Source organism: Manacus candei, unplaced genomic scaffold (genome assembly GCF_025592945.1).
Source record: "Manacus candei isolate 608988 ecotype Guabito, Panama unplaced genomic scaffold, ASM2559294v1 h1tg000061l, whole genome shotgun sequence".
Lineage (NCBI taxonomy): Eukaryota > Metazoa > Chordata > Aves > Passeriformes > Pipridae > Manacus > Manacus candei.
Genome location: NW_026138109.1, coordinates 9096234 through 9110034, shown reverse-complemented (window position 1 = coordinate 9110034; position 13801 = coordinate 9096234). Strand labels below are relative to the sequence as shown.

Here is a 13801-nt window from a genome sequence, read left to right as displayed (position 1 = left end):
TAATTGTTCTGGATTATCTTGGCTGAGGTCAGCATCTGAGCCAAGGATTCTTCCAAGAGAGACAATGGACTATGGTTCAAATCATGAACCTAATTTCACATTGGTGTAATTGCATAGCTGTGCTGAGTTTCATGCAAGCTCTTCCCTTGACTGGATTCACACCCCTGAGCTGAGAATCTGCTTTAGCTCTCAGATTTCATGCAAGAGTTTTAAAGCACCTATCAAACTTCTAATTTTCCCCCATAAAGCCAAAGAGTAAACATAGGCCTAAGAAGGTTAAGGGATCATTCCCCAGAATCTGTTGAAGTATATATTCATTAGTTTTAAATAAGACCTTTTCATACCTTTTTTGGACAGACAGCAAACATCTGGAAATTGTCATGGTTATAGACTTACTCTTAGACTATGCCTCTAGATCTAGGTGTATGGAATATCTAAAGTCATGCTTTGTGTGAGGTTATGTTGTTCTTCTAATAAAATCATAAGGTGTCACTGAAACAAATCATATAAAGAAAAGGTCATAAGTCTTCAATTTAAAAAATGGGCAAAGAGGAGAAATTGTGTCAGGATACCTGTGGCTGTCTGCCAGAATAAAACAAGAAAGGGTAAAAAAGCCTTTAATTAGAGTAATTCATTAGATCTTCAGTATGCACCATCTTCCCCACCATATATAACAAGGAATAATCATGGTACAGATAACACATATACTTGTGGTAGTTGAAAGGCTAAAGGTGCCAAGTGGAACCTAATCTTGGGAAAATGCAACCTTGACACTAAAAGCCTGTACCTTAAAAGGTGATGCACAGATCTTATACCAAGTGTAGAGGATAAACATTTCCAGAGGCTTAATCGTCTCCTATAGGCAAAGTCAAATGAATGTCTTATTGATGATGACAAGATTACTAATTTTAAATAGCTAAATATGAATTAGGTGACCAGGGCCTTTTAACTGCTTTAAAGAAGATGAGAGTCAAGTGTTTTGCTTAAGTGATAAGCACACAGGTATCAAATAGAAAGACTCTGTTTTCACTTGTACCAGAACAAATGGAGTACTAGTGGGGTGAAGTAATTCATACAATCATAGATAGGACTTGAAAGACTACCTAGTTCCAACCTCCCTACCATGGACAGAGACACCTTCCATTAGACCAAGGCACCACGCCACATCCAACCTGGCCTTGAACATTTCCAGGGATGAGGCATCCACAACTTCTTTGGGCAACCTGTTCCAGTGCCTCATCACCTGCACAGCAGAGAATTTCTTCCAAATATCTGATCTAAATTTACCCTCTTAAGTTTGAAGCCGTTCCCCCTTGTTCTGACATTACATGGCCTTGTAAAAAGTCCCTCTCCAACTCTCTTGTAGCTTCTTAGGTAAGATGTCCCCAGAGCTTTCTTTTCTCCAAGCTGAACAAACTCAAGTGTCTCAGCCTGTCTTCACGGGAGAGTTGCTCCAGCTCCTCTGGCAACCTTCATGGTTTCCCCTGGACTCTCTCCAGAAGCTCCATGTCCTTCATCCTTCTCATAAGGGCTGCTCTCAATCCATTCCCTGACCAGTCTCTATTTGTTCTGGGTTTGTCCCAACCCAGGTAAAGTTCTTTGCACTTGGTTTTGTTGAACTTCACAAGATTTACATGGGATTTACCACCCCTCAAGCCTGTCAAAGTCCCTCTGGGTGTCATCCCTTCCCTCGAGTGTCGACTGCACCACAAACTGGGTTTCTTGTTGGTAAACTTGTTGAGGGCGCCTTCAATCCCACTGTCCATGTCACCAGCAAAGGTGTTAAACAGTACTAGTCCAAATACCAAACCCTGAGGAATGTCACTCATCACTGCTCTCCACTTGGACATCAAGCCACTGACAGCAACCCTCCGAGTGAGACCATCCAGCTAATTCCTCTGATCCATCCCTCAAATCCATGTCTCTCCATTTTAGAGACGTGTTGGAAAGAACAGTGTCAAATACTTTGCACAAATCCAGGTAGATGTTGTCAGTTGCTCTTCCCTTTCCCACCAGTGTTGTAACCCCATCAGAGAAGGCTACCAAACTTGTAAGGCACAATTTGCCATTTGTCAAGCCATGTTGGCTGTTACCAATCACATCCTTTTTTCCATGTGCCTTAGCGTGTTTTCCAGGAGGCTCTGCTCCGTGGTCTTGCAGATATGGTCTGTAGTTGCGTGGGTCTTCCTCCTTTCCCTTTTTAAAAACATGGATTTTTTTCCCTTTTTTAGTCACTGGTGACTTCACTGGTCTGCCTATCTCAAGTATGATGGATAGGGGCTTAGCCACTTCACCTGCCAGTTCCCTCTGGACCCACAGATGCGTCTTATCAGGTTCTACAGGCCTGTACATCTTCAGGTTCCTTAGATGGTCTCAAATCTGATCTTCTGCTGCCGTGGGTATTTCTCCATTCTCCCGGTCCCTGACTTTGCTTTCTGCAACTCAGGTGGTTCCAGAATTATTCTGTTCAGTTCACAACATGTCCCCTGACTGTTTTGCTTCCTAGGCTCGTGCAAAATCTTCTGGAGACTTACTGTGGAGTTGAAGTTGCTGTACCCACGACTATAATCCATCTGTATTCCATACAATTATTATTTGTACTCTTGAATTCTCTGGAGATAAAATTAAAATACAGCTTTTGTAATTTTTTTTCCATCTCAAGCTTTTGTTTTTGTTTCCCCCTTCTCTTTAACAACCTTGTTTCCCAGGAGACCACTTGATATGTTTTCATGTTTCCAAGAGACTGCAGTTCAATAGGTTGAGAGTTAATTGGCAGCTGGGAGTTTCCAGATGTTTATATGCTTGCCCAAAAAGCTGTCCACTGGTAGTAAATGAACAGCTGGAAAGACAATCCAAAAAAACATCTTTTAGCTGATTGACATATGTCTGGAAAAAATGACATGTTTGAGAGAAATGGAATTGAAATTAGGAACAACTAAGAGCAAGTCCTTCATTATCAATAATTAGTCAATTAGATTTTTTGTTCAAATTCAGAAATAATTCACAAGCACTGTACTGACTCAGTCCTTACCACCCATAGAAGTAGATGACAGAAATAATGCATAGGCTTTACACTAACTTTCCTTAGGAGATGTGTTGAGAAATGTTCATTATACTGCTGAACATTGGCAATTCAAAGGGGCTGGATGGTGAAAATTATTTATAATGCAATATGAAGTCTTTCACCCAAAAATCATGTTCACATCCAACTCAAACAGCTGATGGCAAGTGAGCTGTTGAGCTGTTTAAGAGCTTACTATCAAATACTTTTTTTTCCCAGTGAAATAAGTGGTTCTATACACAATCATAAGTTTCAGCAGGGAAAATTGATTGTTCTGAAATTGTTTTCCATCTGGGAAATCAAAATGAAAAAAAAAACAAAAAACAAAAAAACAACCAAACAACCAAACAAACAAAAAATCACAACCAAACCACTTTTTCCACCAGTTTCTTTTCTCTGTAAAAACCAGTATATCTGCTCCATATGATATTATTTCTGGACTCAGTTGTTGAATGTGTTGTATGCTGTAGTGTTCAGCTGAGTGTCCAGTGGTCTGTTCTTTAAGCAACAGTCTCCAGGAAAGAAGAGCCCTTTGGAGGGGCCATATGGACTCACATTGATAGAGGTGACCTAGGAAAAGTAACACTTGAAAGAGGTTCTACAGTTGTCATTCCATTAAACACAATACAAAGGACAGATCAATTATTTTGATGTTTTGGGGGTGAATGGGGGGAGCGGGTAGGGCAGGCAGGTTCAAGAAATAGTATTGCCTTTCATCCTAATGCAAAAGGAGCTGAAATATAGAAATACTTGCAGGACCAAATAATAGATATGTATTGTTTTATTAGAGACCACATGTTTCTGAAAAATACTATTTTAACTGATGGCTAATGCCATCAGTATATGTGCCTTAGAGAACAATTTTGTGGTAAGTAAATGGAAGACAAAAAATACGCATGAACTCTCTTTTTCAAGTTCAAGACCAGTTATGAACATTAAGCTCTACTTTATTCCGTTTGGTCACAGTTAGGATGGAACCTCTTACTGTCTCTAGGCAACAAGGTCTTACTTACAATAAATGAGATATTATTTTTCATTAAAATATTACTTTTTGCCCAACAAGAGTGGGACAGATTGTCATTCATGTGCATGATGTATGAATTGGAAGTGACAATGAAACACTTCAACATTTGACCCTGGAAAGCAGGGTGGCTTTTTTATCTGACCATATAAAAGGGTCGATTCCTTTTCCATTTCAGCATCTTTTTGTCCATAACACCGTGTTTGGGAAATCAGTGATGTTTGGAAACATTCCATTAAGCATTGTTTCTAGAAGTTTGGCACTTCTACCACTTTCACCAACATGTTTGGAGAGGACTTAGTGGAGCTTTCACCCTGATGAGAACTTGCCTCCGTACACACGCAGTGTGGATCTTGGAAGGGAAATTTGCTCCTTCAGAGCAGAGTTGTCTTCTGTCTACTCAGTCTGAATTACAGTCATGATACTGTAGGAGTTGCAGGACATTGTTAACCTAAACTGTCATCATGGCCATCACAATGAGGAGAAAAATATAGCTATCATTATGGAATAGTGCATAGTTTATCTCTGTAGCAGCGTGCTATAATGTGCTTAATTAGACTGTATCAGCTGCTCCACGTCTGCTACTAAAGGGAGACTTTCTTATTGTGTCTAGTAAACAGAGAGCTTTCAGCCTGTGATTTAGCACTGAAATTAAATTTAAGCATAGTTTCCCATTTGATTATTGAGCTATGGGTGACTTTTAAGGATCCTTTTCAATCCATTACTTTTGCTTGCTGCAAACTCTCTGCCACTCTTTCTTTGCTTTCTTTGGTAGATACAGACTAACTGAAAAATCACCCACTTAAAGGGGAAGAAATCAACATAATTCCAAGTCGAGTATGCAAACTTTTGCTGCTGCTCAGTCTCCTTCCTTGATTGTCACCTTCTGCTTCTGACTCTCAATTACTGAAACAATGTGATTGGCTTGAATATGCTGAAAGTAACAAGGCCTCCAGAAAGTAATACATTGTAAGAAATAGTGAAAAAAAATTGTTCTTTTTTTTTTTTTCATGCCAAAATGTATCTTTATTGTGAGAGCAGTAGAGTGACTTCCACAAGACAATCTTTGAGAAAAAAAAAGTATATTTATAAGAAAAAAATCTCCCTAGTCTCTTGTATGTACTAATCTATTAAAAGAATTGTAAGGAAGAAAAGAACAAGTGTGTATTTCTTCAGTAATGTTATCTAAGGAACCAGCTTGGGAAAAACAGTGGACAAAATGTCACAGTGGTAATCAAAGCTGAAAAGTTCATAGTATACTGTTTACTCACCTGTTACATACTTTATATGTGCATGGGGAGAGGGTGAGTGGGTCAAAATGAGATTATGGAACATGTTTCTTTCTTTGGTAGTCTTTCTGTACTCATGTTGCTCTTGAAAGGTACCCGCAGCTTGAGGGACATGCTGCCTGAACCTTGAAAGATAGGATTCCTCCATTTCAAGGAGCTGGAGAGGTGGCAGACATTCTGAAGTAATTTCAGAGAAAATGTCCTCTGCATAACAAGCACTTTTTTTGCTGCAGGGACTGGCAAGTTTTCAGTATACTGCAGTAAGAAGGAATAATTTGATCACATCAGGCTCACAACTGGAGTGAGACATTGCAACATCAACCAGTTTTAAAAGAGGGCAAACGTGTGGGGAGAGAAGGTAGAGCAGGGCCCTACCTTGACATGTTCTTGGCCTTTGTAGTTAATAAGACAACTTTTCGGAAGAATCAAGGACATAATCCATTGGAGCATCTCTGAAGTGCTAATGATCTGTGCATCAGACAGGTTTTGGACTGATTGTTTGGGCTTTGCTGTAATTGTGTGTAAGGGTGGGAACCAGAGAGCAGTAGCTAGCACAGAGTGGAAGCCTTCTGGTGAGATGCAAATAAGGCAACTACTTGTGGGTGCAAGCCAGGCTAAACAATAGAAGTACTCTTCTGCAGTAGAAAGCTCCAAGTCCTTGTATACCCTCTACTGAAAATACTTGATACAAAAGGAGGGCATGAGACCTTCAACATGATATGACAATAAAGTGCTTATTCCCAGTGCTGCTGCTGGAGCAGGAGCAGGATCTCATGCCCCACCTTACCATTACATGGAATCTTTGAGATCCTTAATTCTGTGCATCCTTCTGTCCCTGGCACTTAAACATGTGTTCAAAGAACAAGCAGTCCTAGGTACACTGTTGCTCACAGGCCTCAGAGGAAGCAATGATAGCTTCATTTCGTGATTCTTGATTACTCCCTTGCTAAGGAGAGATTTTTATGATTGATTTACTGGGAATGGGATGATGACAGGAAAATGGTTTGTTCTACATCTCAATTTTAAATGGATCTTCTCTGAAGCAGTGCTGTTACTGAGGTTATGCTTTTTTGTTTACAGGCTGTGCCTTCCTAACATACTGCGAAAGGGAGTCTGCTCTAAAGGCCCAGAGCGCACTGCATGAACAGAAGACACTGCCGGGGGTGAGTCCAGACTGATAACATTTTTTTTTTTTTTTTCAATCTAAAATGATTTACATATGGAGTTCTCATCTCAGACTTGGAAGCATAATGTCTCCGTTTGTTTGGATGATTCACTATTTGCATTGGGCTAATAAAATCAAGATACTACCAACCCACCCAAATGGTTTCCATGCACGAAAAAAATAAAAGGATTTTTGCTTTTATTGGTAGTCAGGAAAACAGTAATTAACTGGTTATGGGCTGGGTCCTACCAGCCTTACTCAGCTGAGGAAAGTCTTTAGGATTCTGACCACTACAATGAAACATTAGAAGTGCTCACCAGGTATTTCTTCATATTATTTTTCTTCTCTGAAGCAAGGTGTGACTGCAGGAAATCAAGAAACAGATCACATTATTGAGTTATCACAAAATGAAAACATATTCCTGATGACAAAGTGGTTTGACTCAGTTACTTTAGTATTCAAGCAGCTGTAGCAGATTGGAAAGGCGGTGAGACAAGGAGAAAAGAGAGAGAGGAAAGACGAACACAGGATAATGAGGAAAATTATTCACATGAGCAAGATCTAAGGTTCAGACAACACAAGCAAAACTAAAAATAGAATCAGCATTATGTGGGGAAGACCTGCCCTGCTGGGATGGGTTTCTAGTTTAGCAGTTACCCGGTGGAGGGGAGCAGAGAGAGAGAGACTATTTAGATTCAACAAAGGAACATGGATTGGGAACAGCCAAGTCCTCCTGTAGCTAGAATAGGGCTGATTTCCCAATGACAGAAAAGTCAGTGATCAAGTAATTAAGAGGGGGATCCTGAGGGTTCCAGGTTGCATCTAAAATGAGAGGAAATCTATCCAAAAGTCTGACCTTATTAGTTGGTGTTTAATGACTGAATCGTGCGCAGCCATAACCTTTCCATCAGACCTAAGACACATCCCCTGTTCTATGGTGCTGAAGGAAGTGTTGACTCTGCTCTGCTTGTTTCCATCATCCCGAGTCTATTTACCTATCTCTAAGCCACCTTGCCAGTATGAAGATACCCACGCACTTGCTCATCTACATCTATCTTTGCTTAAAAGGCCATACCTTATGTAAATATATACGTACTTCATTCCCTAAAAATATTTCTGTCAGCTGACGACTCCCTCTGAATAATTTTTTTTCATAGAAACTCCTTAGCAGCAGATTGAAAGTAACTTCAGTCTTGTTGGCGTTTAGATTTTTCTTCCCCCTACACCCCTATGATGTTTTCTTTTTACTCCTGTCTTTTCTGAATGATAGAACTGGATGTTTGAAAAATGAAAATGTGTTGAGTAAGGATGTTTCAGGTAACATTTTAACTATTTTTTTTTTAAATGTGCTTGAAATCAAATATGTATTTATCAAAACTAGAGATAGGCATGTGTCATGTATTTAAAGAGATGAAATGAAATTCCAAATGTTTCCACTAAGACTGTTTACTCTTCTCATTAGGAACTAGACCACTCACTTGCAGATGGAACCCTTATTTTCTCTGTGAGGCAAAAATCTCATCTTGAATTTGTATGATGCAAATATCTTCAAGAAGACAGTGAGATTGAAGGCTCATAGTTGGGGAGGGAGGGCAAGTGATGTTTAGGATTTTTTTTTTCCTTTTTAGTTCTTTATAGATCCACAGTTCTGAATGTCAATCTGTGTTTTAGGGACTTCAAATCACAAAAGTCTTAAAGTCAAAACTGTCATCTTGGACAGTAGCAAAATTCAACCAGCTTTTGCTTTACGATCAAAACTTCCTGCAGAGGCTACAGTGATTGATTCTAGACTACAATTTCTTCTTTGGTTTGTGTAGTTTCTATTACATATACACCGTACTGACTTTAGAGGCTTTTTTTGTTTTCTTTTACACTTTCAGGAGACACATCAGGATCTGATAGAATCAGGAACAGTGAATCTTCTGTCTAAAATAGCAACCAGGTTTTTGAGAGTTCTGAACACTGAATTCTCCCTTCCCTTTCATTTCCAGTTCTATTTGTCTCAGGATAAAGGTTTACTTTACACCAACAAACCCTCTGCATGCAGCTTTCTGCCAAGTTTCTGAACTCATCTTCTGAATGATGTCACTGTAGTTTATTTAAGGAAACCAGTCTTGTCTCTTGATAAACTATCATGCCTGGATACTATTTTATAGTTCCTATGTGAGTAGCAGGGAATTATTTATTACTTACCTGTCTGTTCTTGATAACATGCGCCAACAATATCAACCATAGTTCATCAACATAAAATAAAAAGCACTTTTAAGGTCAGGGGTCTAAGTCCTCATTCACGTGAGTTCACAAATGACATATATATAATATCTTCTCTTGAGACTCCACTGCCTATGACACAAACAGTACTGAGGAGGTATCAAAAATAATTAACAGGTCTGGAAAAGGAAAAAGTAAATAGTACTAGAGTAAGCTATTCTTTCCCATCCCCCAGATAACAGCACATTTTCCTGCTCTTGCAATATTGCTGTTTGTGTTCTTTGTATTACAAAACACGGAAATGAGTCATTTTAAATAATATTCACATGAATGTTAATGTATGGAAATGGTGAGGCATGAGGAGTTTTTGTCCAGATTCAGACGCCTTGCCTCTTAGCTATGTATCACTTTGTTTTTAGTGGAGTGGCTACATGCACATATTTTACAGTAATTACTTTCTGGATGTGCTTTGTAAGATGACAGAAATATGTTTCACATATTTCTATGTTATATGCGGGGCATAAACTCATCTTGTGGAATAATCAAAAGACTTCCAAGCAGGTATGTGTTGATTAATAAAGTCTTTATGGCACTTTGTTTTTGGGCGGGAAGGAATCATGATAGATATTTCGAAGCAACTAGAATGGAATGTAAAACATAAAATTATCAGTTAGATCCTTTTCATCTGAATGACTGAATTAGGCTCTTTTGGACAGCTTGAAATTGTTTTGCCTAAAACAGAAGGTTAATGTAGCACAGTATGTATGTGTGTGTAAAGAGCACTTTGTGAGTTTTGGACAATCCAAATTCTAGCGTTTACTTGCGATTGTTTATTTTACATATAATAGACTAGCTGGATGATGAAGTATATTAGTTCTTTAATAATTTATAGAAATGCTTTGATGTTGCAGTAATTACATTAAAGGTCACATATCAAAGGTAATTTGGTTGAGCAGCTGTGATGGTTTCTCAGAAGCAATCAATATTGCTGTCCATGGCGCTGATTTCACCAAGGGGACTGCCAGATTAAAGGAGGCTTATTACCAGACAGACAGACACGGGGGAAATCAAGAACAGATTGGAGAGATGCACTATTCTCTTTCCTCACCTATAATTAACACTGTTCACCATAATCTGTGCTAATCCTTCATAGTGGGAAACCACCTTGGGTTGTTTTGTTTTGTTTTTGTTTTATTTTCCAAGAATTATAAAAAGTGAATCAGGCAAGGAAGAGTAATTTGGGGGAGCAGGAGAGAGAAAGTAGAAAAAGTAAAAGTTGATTCACCCCGGGGATTTCTGATGCTGATATATGCCTCAATGACAAAATGTGATAACAAAAACACAGCCTTATGGTCTTGGTGAAAGCATGGGGAGGGGGGAAAGTGATCTAGACAATGACAGTGCAACGTATGGGAGAATTATCTGCCTGCAGATTTGGTATAATATTATCTATTTGCCCCACAAAGCTCCACAGGAAATGAAGTCAGGGAAATAAAATTATGTTTTAAGTGTAGTCATTTTGGTTACAAATTATAGTGAAGCGAACTTTTTCTCCCCTTTCTTTTTTTCTTTCTGCAGTGAATGGCAGAGGATAACGGTGAGAAATGTAATTACGCTATCAAGATCTACTTTTATTTATAGCACAAATAAACTGAGCTCATGTATGATAAGCACAGCAGCACTTTTTTTCCCTCTAGTTCTTTGTGGCTCTCTCAGGCAATGGGAGTGAACAGTCCATGTATACTTGGTTGGAGGCACTGTCTCTTTGCATAATGTTAAAACATTCTTGTAAGACTTGCAAAGAATAACTATGAAATTAAGTAGCTAAGAAACTGTTAACCTCAGCAATCTGCGGGGCTTATTCTGTCTGGCAAATAGACTGGTTTTCTTGCTGTATCTGTTCCTCTTGAAAGGGAGAGTGGTACTTCTGGTATGCTAAATTTCTCAGTGCGTAACATAATTAGTTTTCTTCCTAACTGTTCTGATATCCTTTGTCTCTTCTACCATCTAGAAAAAACACATTCTGTTTTATTCACTGTATGTAAAAATATGCATCTCTAACATTAGAAGACAGGTAAGCTCATAAAACTCATATTAAACTGCTTTTAGAACAAACAAACCAAAAAATAAAAACCCCTCTCTAACTGAAATAAAGTTGCCCTTAGTTTAAAAAAAAAAAAAAAAAAAAAAAAAAAGAAAGTTTTTCTATGTTACTGGTCATATCTGGCTCAAATTCTTATGTATATGTAAGGAAAGACCTGAACGTGGATGGGAGGGGGGAGAATGCCTTGCAAAGACTAGCCCCTCTTAAAACCTTGTAATAAGGCTTAAATGAGACATAAGTGTCATCTGGACTTCAGAAGTTCTACACATATAACATTGATTTCACTGTTCAAGCAGACTTTGAAATTTTACGATCTTATTGCCTTTTTTTTTTTTTTTAATGTTTCAAAGCTTTTTTCCAAAAGCTTGTTAGGAAACCATTAAACCACATATCACACTGCATGCTGTATTATGCCAAAAATGGTATTATATTCCCTCAACTTCCCATTTCAAAAGTTGTCTCTACTGATGTAAATTGCAATTTGGTCAGCAGTGGTAGGCTGGATGGGTTCCATTGATTAAAGTAGCCTGCTGAACACACAGCCTGCTCACCATGCCCTTTAGATTTTGAAAGAAAACACATTTAATTGTTCCCTTGGGAGAAACATGTCTGTTTTCTGAAGTTAAAAATGAAGATGAAAAGGAATAAAAACAGATTTGAGGGAAGAGACCTGGAAAAAAAAAAAAAAACCAAAAAAACCCACAAAGAAACAAAAACCCAAAAAAATCCAAACCAAAACAAAAAAAAAACCAAACAACTAGTCCTGTAGAAATTCTCCAGAAATTGTCTTTAAAATCTTTGGGTGTCAAAGTCATGGTTAAAGAGACTTTTTTATTTTTTTTTTACACCTTATTTCCTACTTCCTATTGACCAGCAAGTAAAGGGCCTTTTGGATCTTGCTTTGGGTTAAGGAGGGAGAGGAGAGGGAAAGGAAGCTACATGCACTTTCCATTTACTAAAAAACCCTGTAGTTTGACAGTGCTGTTCTGTTCACCAGATGAGATGAAACACCTGGGTCCTATCTGCTTGGTAAACATTAAAGTTCCATTTCACTAGTTAAAGATTGGCTTCTATATCCCTATAAGGCAGCCTCTAGAATACAAAGTAAACTCTCTCTTTGCTGCCCAGTCCAAAGAGCTTTGAAGAAAAAAAATACAGTTCCAGCATCCTGACAGAACCAGTGTGTTGGATGCATGCTGTTATCTCAGCTGAGACTGGTGTATTCATCACCTTTGTGAGGGTTAACCAAGCTCAGCTTGATATGCAAAATGGGAACAGGGCTTCTCAGCCCTGAGATTTGGTGGCATCTGAAAAATAATGCACAAAAAAAATAAATTATAAAGGTAGCATTGTCTTGTCTTTTTAATTTGACACCTTTTGGGTCTCTAAGGATGATTTCCAAGTTATTCAACAAAAGCTTTTGCTGGACCTTCATTTGCTTTATGTGTTATTCAATGACAACTTTTCTCTCTGACGTGTCTGCCATAGGAGGATCAATCTAATTTTATGTACAACTGTAAAGATGAATGATAAGTAGAAAGGATTCAGGCAAGTACAAGCTGAATAAATTATAAAGGGCAAATGATGACAGGACTGGGGGTCCCAAGAGACAGTGATATGATAACAGAAACTAAAGACGAATTTATGATGGATGTAGTTAGCATGTACTGAGGCTGTTAATTCTTCAGGGTAGTTTTACAACTTCTTGTGATTGGAGCAATCAAAGTATTTCATTTTAAAGAGATGCTGTATATTTTCACTTGTCTGTTCTGCATATTTGTATGTATGTCCTCATTTACATGCATAGCAGTAAACTCCCATAGGCTAGTCAAGCTTACCTCCCATCAAAGGACCTCTATTCTCCAAACCATAATGCCACTGTTTATGCATAAATAAATAGATAATGTATAACAATTTGAGGGCAAAGCTGGATCTTAGGGAAAAAAAAAGTTTGCATTTTCATAGAACACAGCAATCAAATTTTTTTACACCCTGCAAGCAGCTGAGCACCTTCAGCTACCTTCAAAGCCAAGCCTAGAGATTGAGTTAGCTCACAGATCCCTGATGAAAAATGCTATATAACAAGTTTCAGGTAGGTCAAATTTTGGGCTTAAGCTGCTTTAAGAGCAGCTGATGCAGCATCATAAAGTTAGAAGCAAATCTGATCTCAGAGCAGTTCTTGATTGCATTTCATTCATACTCTTATTTCTAACTCTTGTTCCTTATTATTAAGGATATTTGCATGAAAATGATCTTTTCTCCTTCCTCTGAAGAGTTATCTCTTGTCTGTGAGTAATGCTTACTCTGGCCTACATTTGTGAATGCCATGGCTTGATTCTGACTTCATTTACACAAGTGTAAATCAGCAGTGATCTGATTGAGGTCAAGGGATTTATATGGCGTAGGAAAGAGCAGACTCAGCTATATTTATCACTGCTGAAATGATGTCATCGTGAAAAGTACCATAGCTCTAAATGAGGAAACATATTTTTACCAAGAATCTTTGCATGCGAATATATGATCTCACAGAACTCTGAGCATCCCTGACACCTGCTGGGCCATTCAATAGCTCCCATGGGCTTTTTACTAGAGAGAGGTCCCAGTTCTAAACTGTAGGAATTAAAGGCGGTTCAACACTGGATACTAATGAACCCTAAGCACTTCTATTCCAAGTTGCATCACCCTACTGATTCAGCAGTGATGGGATACCGGGAATAACTTGCAAGTAGCAAGCCTCCTCTCATCATCCCATGTTCCCAGTCACAAAGAGATAGAGGAAGAGGACAGGCACCCTTTAACACTTCAGTCTTTCAGTCATATGGATGATAGAGTGTGACATCACCTAGTCCAGGAGTCATTGTTCATAGTCTAACCTTTCCACAAACACCCACTTCCCACATTTGCACTACATAGTAATGGAGAATCATGTACTGGTTGTGATCTGTAGCAC

General features: G+C 38.5%; 1 protein-coding gene across 14 annotated transcripts in view; it reads left to right on the top strand.

Moving 5' to 3' along the window:
- The window catches only part of CELF4 (CUGBP Elav-like family member 4), a 700852-nt gene that overhangs the window by 84913 nt on the left and 602138 nt on the right, over nucleotides 1-13801 (top strand). For all 14 annotated transcript variants that reach the window (XR_007907278.1, XM_051804503.1, XM_051804504.1 and 11 more), the window contains exon 2: nucleotides 6452-6534. Coding sequence is in view for 13 of the 14 variants with exons in the window: in XM_051804503.1 (XP_051660463.1) it covers nucleotides 6452-6534 (83 nt within the window). In the remaining variant the exon portion in view is untranslated. The remainder of the gene's footprint in view (nucleotides 1-6451; nucleotides 6535-13801) is intronic.